This window comes from Helianthus annuus, chromosome 10 (genome assembly GCF_002127325.2).
Source record: "Helianthus annuus cultivar XRQ/B chromosome 10, HanXRQr2.0-SUNRISE, whole genome shotgun sequence".
NCBI lineage: Eukaryota > Viridiplantae > Streptophyta > Magnoliopsida > Asterales > Asteraceae > Helianthus > Helianthus annuus.
In genome coordinates this window covers 172,259,325-172,270,663 of record NC_035442.2, presented here as the reverse complement: position 1 = coordinate 172,270,663, position 11,339 = coordinate 172,259,325, and the positions used below count along the sequence as shown (strand labels likewise).

Below are 11,339 nucleotides of genomic sequence, written 5' to 3'. Positions count from 1 at the left end.
GTGATATACGGAAGTGGGATTCCAAGTTTTGAAGGTCTGCCAAGGCTTTTAAAAATCAAGATCTTTCATACTTGATTGGAGGTTTTTGTAAAAACTCTACAATTCATTCAAAAGGATAACCTACTCGACGTTCTTACACAATTGCAATATTTCAAAAGGGATACACAAAGCTTGTTGTTTCTTCAATTACGCAAAAGGTAAGTAAAGTTTTTGAACTTTATTTTCTTTAGATTTAAGGTTTCGTTTGAAATTGTTTCAAACGAACAAATATGATTTCGTGGTCAACGATCATCTAGCGAGATCGTTCGTTGAACCAAGGTGTCTTGCTTGGTAGTCACGATTCTTTAATTTTTATTATAACCTATTTTGATTGTAAAGAGATCACTGGTGGAAACGGTTTAGAACCGAACCTCGTGTACATGTTTTCCGCTGCGTTCAGTTTGTTTGACAAATTGACAAATAATTATTTTTCTAAAAGTTACACGAAAATTCCAACAGCTTTAACTTCAACAAACATAATGGTAACTTACAATTGTCTGTTACAATGATACAAAACAATGTTTCTGGGTATGCTACATCATCTCTTTGTATTAAGTGCCTCTTTGACTTCACATGTCTATTATTAAACTTGTTTAACCTGTATATTTACAAGCTGTGACTGCGCAAAATTGCTCCAACTCTGCACAAAATATTCGTCAAAAATGCAAAAAAGGGGTTCGATGACCACATATAACTAGAGGTGTCATCTTGAACACATTTATGCCAGGGTATCGTTTTATCTTTTAATAGGTCGAACACGTAAATTAATATAGCTTAAAAGAAACGGGTCAAATGGGTTGGAAGTGGTCCAAACTCCGAAGTATAGTTTTAACGCATAAACCTCCTAAAATTCAAAAAATAAATAAATAAAAATGTAACTAAATTCAACACACTTAACTATTTACGCAAATTAACGAATTTGGGAAAAATTTTGGAATTGCCCGTTTTGGCCCATTACCAAGCTCACTCATTTTGCCACCTCTAGTTCATAAAAAGTAATAAAAAAATATATAGATTTTATTAATATATGTATTTGAATTTGAACTAGAGGATGAAACCCACGCGTTGCGGTGGAGATGTTAAAATTTGAAAGGCTCGATTTCAACGACTAAAAAAAAGTTTATTTACATATCACACAAAAGTTTGTATGATATAACCCATAAAATAAAGTCGTGTTTTACATTGATCGAAAATCATAAAAACAAATACCGATACAGATTCCGATAACACTAATACGGATACCGATGTTGTTCGGTCGGTTCCTGATCGGTTCATCACCATACCGCTATTTCGAATACAACTTCGTTTTCAAGTAAATTTATATCGGAATGTCAAGAAAAAAATTGGACTGTCGAGAAAAATAAATAAGTGCAACCGCGTATATGTTTATTAAAAAATACTAACAAACGAAAGTTATAAGTAAAAAATAAAACTACTGGGTTAAAGACGTATGCTATTTATAGTATAAGGGATAACTGAAACTTAAAAATATAAAATAAAAATGAGGTTAAAATATAACTACTGGGTTAAAGACGTATATTATTTATAAAATAAAAATGAAGTTAGTATTCACCAAACATGCAAATGTTATTATTAGAATAGAATTTTTCAAATTGTCATACACTTGACCTGAAAAGTCAACCACAAGTTAAACGGAACGGAACTGTTTTAAGAGACTAACCTTCAACTGAAATACCTGAGTCCTGTAGGTTGCTGACAAAACTCTGCTACTATACAACTTTACATTTTCAATATACATCCCGGAACCTCAGAACACCTGTACAATTCCACGGTTCTTGTTAAGCTCGGCCAAATAAATATAAAACATAAATGTAAGATTGTTATTCGCCATTTTTTACCGGTGATTGTGGCATTATATGTTCCGACTTGATATCAGGCCGAGTTTGTTTCAGCTTTTCATTAGACGCTTCTTTCTCTGCCTTCTTTTTTTCCGCCTCTAATTGTTTGGCGTTTTCTTCATTAGCTTGGTTGAACATTCTCACAAACTTCAGCAAAGTTGTAACAACTGAAAATATAACGGTAATATAGAATATGGTAGAACAAGTCATATAATATGTTGCATTCCAAAATAATCAACGATTTAAATGTGATTTTTTAATACCTTGCTCGTATGGGCAACGTGCTGGATCCTCACCAAAGTATATGATTAAAGCATCCACGTTTTTACCCTATAAAAACGTAGGATCCTTCGCTTACAAAGTTAAGACATTTAAAAAAAGTATTGTATGTAAAAAGGAAAATACAAGACGTACAACACTAGAATACAGAGAAGCCAATGATCTTGCTTCACCTTCTGCTGAACAAAGGAACTCCTTCAAAGCCTAGAAGAAGCGATTTCGACCCATTTATATATCGGGCTGTGTTTCATCTTTATCGGGTCAAATAAAACAGGTCATACAGGTATTCTTACCTTGCGGAAACTTTCAGACACAGGTCCGTCATTTTCAGACATTGATAATTCCTGTCCAACTTTCTCTAATCCTTTGATAATAGCTTGCATTTCCTCTGCCAAAAATTTTAGTTGTATCTGGACACGGATAATCAATATCATCAAAACATAAAAACTTCAATTATAGAGTAAAATGCCATTTTCGTCCCTGATGTTTGGCCAGTTTTGCGACTTTCGTCCAAAGATTTGTTTTTTGCATCTGGATCCAAAAGGTTTGAAATCTTGCCATTTTCATCCGGCTCGTTAACTCCATCCATTTTTTTCCATTAAGTCAGGGGTATTTCCGTCTTTTTTGTTAACATAAAGGGCAATTCAAACCACCACAAGTGGCCTAGTGGTGGAGTGACTTGGGTTCTCCAATGGAGACCCAAGTCCAATTCCCATTAGTGCCACTTTGGTGGCCACCGACACCCACTTTAAAGCCGGACCGAGGACACTCGAGGTCTCGGGTTCGAAACATGTTTCTTACCCCTCTTTGATGGCTATGGGTATTTGCCGCCAGGGATCCTTGTCGGGTGGTGAACTGGGAAGGGAGATCCCTTCCGCGGTCAGGGGTACCGTGCAACTACCCTAAAGGGCAATTCAGTCTTTTTGAGAGGTATTCGGTCTTTTTACATAAAGAGAAAGAGATCGAATTGCCCTTTAAGTAACAGAAAAGATGGAAATACCCCTGACTTAACGGAGAAAAATGGATGGGCTTAACAAGCCGGATGAAAATGGCAAGATTTTAAACCTTTTGGATACAGATGCGAAAAACAAACCTTCGGACGAAAGTCGCAAAACTGGCCAAACCTCAGGGACGAAAATGGTATTTTACTCTCAATTATATTATAAAACTTGTGAAAATTTCCAACTAGATTTATTACCTTTGCTGCAGGTTCCAAACTGCTAAGATCCTTTGAAAAATCAAGAACTTCAGGTAGCTTGTCAGCAAGCACCTACAAGCATCAAACAGAGCTACCATGAACCAAAGTAAATGTAAGCACTAAAGGCAGTGCACTACCGCTTGCCGATTTCTGATTAGGTATTACTGGTAAACATTGATGACTTAGAGAAGAATAAACTTGAAGCTAAATCAGAAGATCTTTTCAGCTTATAAACGGAAAGAAATGAGTACCTTACAGAGGTAATGCATGAGAGTCATTCTATTGTTCCTTGCTCGTGTATCTGCAAGTTTCAGGAGGCTATCTAACCTGAACCCGATTGCAGACCCTAAAACAAATTCAAATTATTATTAATGAAAGTGTGAAAACAAAACCAATTTGCATCATAAAGATAACAAACGCATCTTCTAATAGCATGATAATATAAATAATATACCCCTTGCAGTCCCCTGGTTCAAAGCATTTCCCAACTGAAGAATCGTTTGCATGACTCTCTTTAGTTTACCCGAACTCCTGGTCTGAAAGAAACGCATGAATTATATAAGTTTTAACAGATAATATGATCATTGATCACCTGCAAGATCAATGTACCATGAAGAAAACTTGAAACTCGCCTGTTCTACAGCCAAATTTACTATGTTTAAGCTCTTCCTAAGATCAGAAACCTAAATGGAAACAAAGCTTGACAGTTAGATCGAAATCCAAACCTATAACAAGCAAAGGATACAAGTCGTGAATCTATCATCTGACCTGTGCATTGAACTGTAACTTAAAAGAAAAAACTCTAAGCTTAGATTCTGTACGTGGAACTTTCATTAGCTCCAAGAAGAACTGCTCAAAAAATATAAAGATGTGTCCATCAAGTTTGGTTTGATTTGTAGATAAATTTCAAATTAACTTGTTTAAGTTGACAAAATGTGTATTACAAACCTGCTCACATTTGCCTAATCTATCCTTCTCTCCTTTGTATCCCTGAGCACAAAAACCATTACTAATCATGAACAAATGAATAAAAGGAGTGCATATCAAAAACACCTAATGGAAGAACAATATCGAAGATGCATACTAATCATGATCGGGACCATGCTTAAACTTGCTGCAATATCGATAAGTGTGCAGAAATATCCTTACTTTTGGAATTAACTGTTAAAGCTTAATTTGTTTTACTGCTGCACCATAAAATGTCGATACAATCTAACCTACATTAGTGTAGCGTACCATATACAAGAAATATGTATCCACAGATTCCAGTGAAGAGTCACATGCTATTTATAAAAAAAAAAAGAAAAAAAAAATCGACATAAAGAAAAGGTCATTTAACGTATATAAGAACTTTAAAGCTGAATATTTGTAACTCTTGAAACCAGTTGAGAACCTGGAGTGTTTAACTTTAAGCTTCCATGGTAACATATATTGTGCAATGCACTTGCGTTTTTATTAAATATTTCTAGAGGTTCTTTAGCAGCTGGGTAAACATTGCGACAGCAAGAAACATCGATTCCTAGTATGCAGCAATCAGATTCCAAGGACTTATTGACATATTTCTAGCAGATCAGGGTTTATTCTGTCTTTTAATCTTTTAAACATCTCAACTAACAGTTTACCTGAAGCAGCTCCATCTCCTCTTTTGTTGGATAAAACTTTATGAGGTTGTCCACTTGATCAGCATCCATTGCTGAGTCTTCCAAAGCTAGAACATGATCCTACAAATGTCACAAACTAATCACTACTGGAAGACTGTCAAATCTTAATTACAAATTATAATATATATAGTATTATAGTTGACCGTACCATCAATTCATTCAATGGTATTTTGACCTTTGAAAGCATGATCTCACAGTTATATGCCCTCCTGTGATCAATCTGCAACATGGGCAATCAATAAAACAACTTTTACGTGCAAAGAATTGCAAGGTCATTATTCCGTTTGCAAGACAGAATTGCAACGTCATCCCATTAATGAAACATTGCATATTCATGAATATGATGAAGATGATAATATTTACCAGTTGTACTGTTTCAGGCTTATTCGTTACTGCTGCCCGAGATTTTGATTTTGCATACCCTTGTTCTGACTTTGGGTTTGCTGCTGAGAAGAGAGACTCAAGTTCTGATATGTCAATCTCCGGTGCCCTATATGCATGAACCGTAAGAAACAAAGAAAAAAAGAAGATCAAGAACCGGTTAGGACAAGAAACTTACTTTGCAGCTTCACCAGATTTTTGTGTCTCGGCCCACAAGCTTCCTGATACTGCTCTTGTTAGCTTCAACCAATGCAAAGGCTTCAGCTTCTTAGATTGTTGGGCTTTTAAAGAACCTGTTTTTGATAAACTACGTCCCTTCATCATAGGTGGTGGCAGAGAAGGAGCTCCTGCAACGTGGGCGGATCTTGGTGGGGGTGGGGGTGGAGCAACACCCTTGTTCACATTTCCTTTACCGGAAAACAGTGGAGGTGGCGGCGGCGGTGGACCTGAGGAATTCCGTGAAACAAGAGGTGGTGGTGGTGGTGGCACCGGTGATACGACTCCTGCATCTGTACCGTACTTTGTAGGACGAGGTGGTGGTGGTGGTGGTGGTGGAGAGGGGTCAGCTTTCGTAACTGCTGGTGGTGGTGGTGGTGGAGGAGGAGGAGAGGGACCAGCCCTCATAATCGGTGGTGGCGGCGGTGGTTGACGGGGACCAGCTCTCATAGTCGGCGGCGGTGGCGGTGGTGGTGGTGGAGGGGGGCCAGCTCTCATAGTCGGCGGCGGTGGCGGTGGTGGTGGAGAGGGGGCAGCTCTCATAATCGGTGGCGGCGGCGATGGTGGAGGGGGGGCAGCTCTCATAATTGGCGGTGGTGGCGGCGGCGGTGGTGCGGTTGATGTTGCTGTTCTAACAGCTTGGTCCTTATGATCTGATTTGTCCTTCTTTAATGAGCTACGATGGAGGATAGAGGGCGAGGATGGTGACTCAGTTAAATGACCTGTTGACAGAGATCCTACAGGTTCAAGTGAAATACCTATATTGTCCATCAAAGGTGGAGTTTTAGGGTGTGTTGGAGTAGAAGGTTCAACGGTAACTTCCTTAACCTCCTTTACCGATGGGCTATGATGATGTGGAGTAAGTGTAACTTTAACCTTATTATCTGCAACTTCCTTTGATTTTTGGGAAATGACGGGTGTCTTCACAGAAGAATTTGAAGGTGACAATGGCGGTGATCTTGCAAAGTCATCAACCTTTGATGAGGCTAACTGATGGAGAACATTTAGGGCAGCATCACTTTTAGGGTCTAGCAAATCCACGCTGTTAAAAATCTCTTGAATTTTATCAAATGCGTCTATTGGGAGACCACCTGCCTCAATACCAGCCAACTCTAACGGAACTGTAGAAGCTGCAGCATCCATATCTGAGAAAAGAAGCTTCACCCAAGTATCGATTTATTATATATATTCATATGTCAACGTAAATACACATGTATAGTGGAATAAATTATGGTGAACATACCTCAGCCCTGAAGTCTTTGGGAAATAGATCTTTAGCATCCCAAAGTATGTCGATTTCATCACGACTAAGCATTAAAATATTGGACCGAATAAATGCTGTGTTGAACATGGCACGGTACATCATTTTTTCCCGAGCCAGATCATTGTGTAAGCTGATACACTCTAGAACAATGTCACCTTGAACTCGGCAATTGATATCAATTTTAATCAGTTCACATTCTGCCTGCAACAAGTTATATGATGCATTAGCTTTATAATATAAAGACTAGAGACACGGAAATACATGTATGAGGTATTCAGATTAACACATCACAAAAGATGACATTTATGGCTATGCGTATTAGAAAAAATGATTTTGTAGACTAAACATGCAATTTCTTCACATTATCTTCTTTGTGCATAAGTTCTTCTGAGTTCAAGGATTTATGAATAGCTGTCACATTGAACTAGTGGCCCGTGCATGTGAGAATATATTTGTTAAAAGAACACAAATCCTCACATTGTGTTCTAAGTAGTTAATGCGGTAAAAATCCGATTTCAGTCAAGGACCGATATTTCAGATATCGGTTATCGCGGTGGGATATCGGTAATTTTAATATCATGTAGAATTTATATATGTAGCAATTTAACACTAACAATTCAGTATAGTTTCCTACAATTAACAAATTAACCTTTTGCAACTTGCAATAAGTGCTTCCGTAGTGGGGCGCTTTCCCCGTTCATCGCGCCGCCAAAACGCCGGCAACACGAAAACGTGGGGCGCTATCAAGGAGAAATGGGGGAGTGGCGCGAGATTTTTAGCGGCGTGATGGTGAAGGATTTTGAAAAATGGACCAATCACAAACAAGCAAGGTTTTTTTAATTAATTAATAAACTTGAAAATTAATAATTAGGTAATGATGGGTAGGGGCTTTATGACTACGGGCTCTAGTGATATAACGCCCCATAAAGCCCCTGTGTGACGTGGCACGACACGTGTCGCATAACGCCCCACAAAGGGCTTTATGACTACGGATGGCCTAACAATTGTAGCAAGTAGGTTAACCAATTGGGGTGTCCCAGTTGGCCAGTCCCACCTCTACTCTTCACAGAGACCCGGGTTCGAGTCCAGGCAGGGGGTATTCTGCCACCTTCTTCCCAGAGGGAAACGGACTCAGCTCGGGATGGGGTATTAACCGCCAGGCAGCATTGGGACGTTGCTAGCTTGTGGAGTGGGATCACTCCAGCGGCCGGGAGGTCCGTGCAATAACCCCCCCCCCCAACAATTAAGACTTAAAACACTAATAGCAGCAATAAGAAGAAAGAGGAATGGTAGAACTAAGAAGAAGGGTACTGATTCGGGAAAATCGGTGATATAACGGTCAATATCGCCGATAATATCGGTATCGATATTTGACACCGAAATTTTACATGGGGACCAATAACCGATATATCGGTGATATATAACCGATTCAACTGCATAGGTTGTGTTATTACCATATGAATTGTTTGTTCTTGCAACTTTGACCACTCAAAGACAAACCACACTTTTGCTTGGAAGATTGATAAACGCTTCTCTACCCAAAGTCAACATTGTGTACGCACTTATGTCATGCACAAATCTAAGGCAGTTAAATTTATAGGACCATTTATTATAATAAACTCCATTTAGAACATCATTAAAATATGCTAAATCCATAAGAGGTAATGGAAGTATAATGGATTCAGATGATGAGATACAAACAAATAAAGATGAATATCAAGACGAACAATAGGATAGCAAACATAAAAATACCTAATTATGGTATAGAATAGATACAACAAATATCTTGCCTGTTTGTGGTATCGGACGTTCTTGCTCTTTTTGGGGGTTGAAAACAGAAGTTTGGAAGTTTTATCGCCAGAAGAGACGGGATCACGACCATAAATCCTGAAAATAGGGCAGCAACCACCGTTTCCATCAAAATCAGGAATCGCGCGGATTATCACACAGTCCAAAATTAGTGCCCGGTCCGATGGAGGCCATTCTGAAGCCACATTTCGTCGTGATACATATTGTAAATACCTTAACTGAGAAGGTAAAGGATTTAAAGGTGACAAAAACTGCAACAATTCATGAGGAGCTTGCTTATAAACCATATCCAACGTCTTGTATTCCCCAGTGTAATGTTTTCTGTAAATCAAGAGTGCAGCCAACATGTAAGCTAAAACGGGCCAACCGCCCCGCTCGCAGTGCATCAGGAGAATATTTTGTTGCCCGAGTGAAAGCCAGCTTTCGCTAGATCGTAGAAAATGGTGGATAACCTCCATAGGGAGTAACGGACAACCTTCGTATTGTCTAGGGTAGTCCATAATGGTTAAGTCGTAATCTGACAACGCCGATGCAATTTGGCTTGATTCTTTCTCACCAAAATTAAAAATCAAGATGGAAGCGTCGGGGTAATGGTCCTTAAGCCGAGTAATCGTATTTACCACGTAATTTTTATAATCTTCTTGTTCCCAAGCATCGGTAGTGAGACAGCAGTCGAAAACTAAATACACATCAAACACATGAAACAATAGGTTATTAATAAACATTTCAAGAAATAACGTATTAAGTGGCGTCTGTATTACAAGAAGGGTAAATTAAGAACAAGTACCCTCCCTACACCAAGACGCTGTATCATATATTCATATTCTTGTATTGTTTATAGGAACCCTGATAACACTCTTGTCATAATGTAAATCTCAAGTCTAGAGGGTAATGGTTGTAGTATGTAATTATGTATACATCTAACACCTCATCCCTAACTTAACTGAACACGCATTGCTAGCCCACACGAATATGAAACATCGGGTTGTTAACAAAATATAATTGCATCCAGTAAACATTTCAACAAATAACGTATTAAATGCCATCGGTATTACAATAAAAGTAAATTACGAACAAGTTCCCTCTCTACACCGCAATGCTATATCACGTATTCATATCCTTATTTTTAGAACCCTAATAACATTCTACCATAATGTACATATCAAATCTACGGGGCTGACGGCTGTAGTATGTATACATCTAACACCTCATCTCTAACTTAACCAAACACACATTGCTAGCTAGCAACCAGTGTATATCTAAGACTCTTTTAAGTTGTTAAACACTTAAACAAATAGACACAATCAATTGGTCAAAATGTATCAAACATTTCATATTTCCAGTGTTTGATCTTAAAATCACACAAAGCTTACGCACACCTATCAACACTTAACAATTCCAGCTGAAACATTCAAACATCTACTTGTGACCTAATTATACTATCCGAATGAATCAAAGTCAAACCGTGCAATCAGCAGTCATAAAACAGTCATAAAACTCTATACGGAACTACAAACGTACTGAATCACTCTACAACAACAACTAATTACATGATTTGCATCAACGAATACGTATCAATTACGAAATAAACTACCGTAAACTCGTTCTGAGATCTCAACAAGTCCATCAGGCGGTTGCTTGTAGAACAGCTTCCGTAACAATGCCATAAGAGCTAATCAACGGTTCCGAAACCCTAGAAAACGGTGAAACTGTCGGTTAAATCTGGTAACCGTTTGTTATGAGGTTGAGGATTAAGAAGGTAAATCTATGGCGGTTGAATTAGTTTCAAAGTGATGATTTATTGATTGAACAATTGTTGTGATTTGAGCCTTGAAAGTGAAGGAAAGGTGGAAGTTATCTCTGTTGGAAGCAGCAGGTTAAGGAAGGAGAGTTACAGTTACACGTCAGCTGACAACGTGTTGTTTGACAGGAAGAAGACTGAGACTGTTCCGGACGCTGGTCCTACGCACGTCCTGATCCAAAAAGCCCACATGTAAAACGTCGGTCCTAAATGGGCCTAGCATCAAAGTTCATGTGGCTTGGGCCGTCAAAACCAGGCCCAATTGGCTGAGTTCTTTTAAAAACGAAATTAGTATTAGTACTCTCACGTTCTGATAGGCGTAGAAGCGTGAAAGACACTAACGTTGAAACTTCAAGGCATACGTAGCTTTATATAAGAAAAACAAAACTTGGACGTCGAAACTGTCGCAAACCCGTTCCTTGCAGTTAGGATGTTGATAATGTTCGAAATTTTATATCTAAAAACAAAACCATTAAAAAAATAGTGTTAATAAATATAAACATGTCGCAACGGAAACATAATCAAACAGTTAGAAATATTAAGGTATTATATTTTAAACGTTGTAGAAGAAAAGAAAAAGAAACTATAATAAAATTAAAAGCTTTAATTAACTTTGATGACTTGTACGTCTTTGCTTCGATGCCTTGTACATCATGACGCACAACTCCGTTTTAATGTCGTTTATACTAAAACGTAGATAAAAATAAGCCCGTGATAACGGTGTCAAGATTTTATAAAACATTAAATTTTAAAAGTTATAAGATAAAAAAAATGTGAATGGACAAAAGAAATAGTATAGGATTTAAAGTTTAGATTTACCAAAAAAAAAAAA

The 11,339-nt window shown here is 38.0% G+C and overlaps 1 protein-coding gene across 5 annotated transcripts; it reads right to left on the bottom strand.

The window, feature by feature from the left end:
- Positions 1 to 478: 478 nt before the first annotated feature.
- Positions 479 to 10,650, bottom strand: LOC110886588 (formin-like protein 18). 5 transcript variants are annotated; one of them, XR_004869945.1, is made up of 19 exons: positions 10,301 to 10,646; positions 8,688 to 9,385; positions 6,877 to 7,098; positions 5,596 to 6,791; positions 5,400 to 5,526; positions 5,185 to 5,256; positions 4,998 to 5,096; positions 4,324 to 4,365; positions 4,144 to 4,224; positions 4,008 to 4,058; positions 3,830 to 3,911; positions 3,627 to 3,721; positions 3,376 to 3,447; positions 2,471 to 2,587; positions 2,313 to 2,381; positions 2,162 to 2,228; positions 1,899 to 2,065; positions 1,721 to 1,816; positions 479 to 679 (listed from the first exon to the last, which is right to left on the bottom strand). XR_004869945.1 is itself a non-coding variant. In XM_035978795.1 (18 exons), the coding sequence occupies exons 1-18, from the start codon at positions 10,371 to 10,373 to the stop codon at positions 1,808 to 1,810; spliced, it is 3,339 nt and encodes a 1,112-aa protein (XP_035834688.1). In that variant the 5' UTR covers positions 10,374 to 10,646; the 3' UTR covers positions 479 to 1,807. The 5 variants fall into 5 exon arrangements, 2 of the variants coding, with proteins under 2 accessions (XP_035834688.1, XP_035834689.1); XR_004869946.1 differs by having other exon boundaries at positions 1,736 to 1,816; XR_004869947.1 differs by lacking the exon at positions 2,313 to 2,381 and having other exon boundaries at positions 10,301 to 10,647.
- Between the last annotated feature and the right edge of the window lie 689 nt (positions 10,651 to 11,339).

Coding starts and splice junctions, on each gene's coding strand:
- LOC110886588 (XM_035978795.1), bottom strand. CDS start 10,373: ATGGCATTGTTACGGAAGCTGTTCTACAAGCAACCGCCTGATGGACTT. Junction 5,257..5,399: donor AGCCTGAAACAGTACAACTG/GTAAATATTATC, acceptor CCCATGTTGCAG/ATTGATCACAGGAGGGCATA. Junction 4,225..4,323: donor GATTAGGCAAATGTGAGCAG/GTTTGTAATACA, acceptor TTTTTTGAGCAG/TTCTTCTTGGAGCTAATGAA.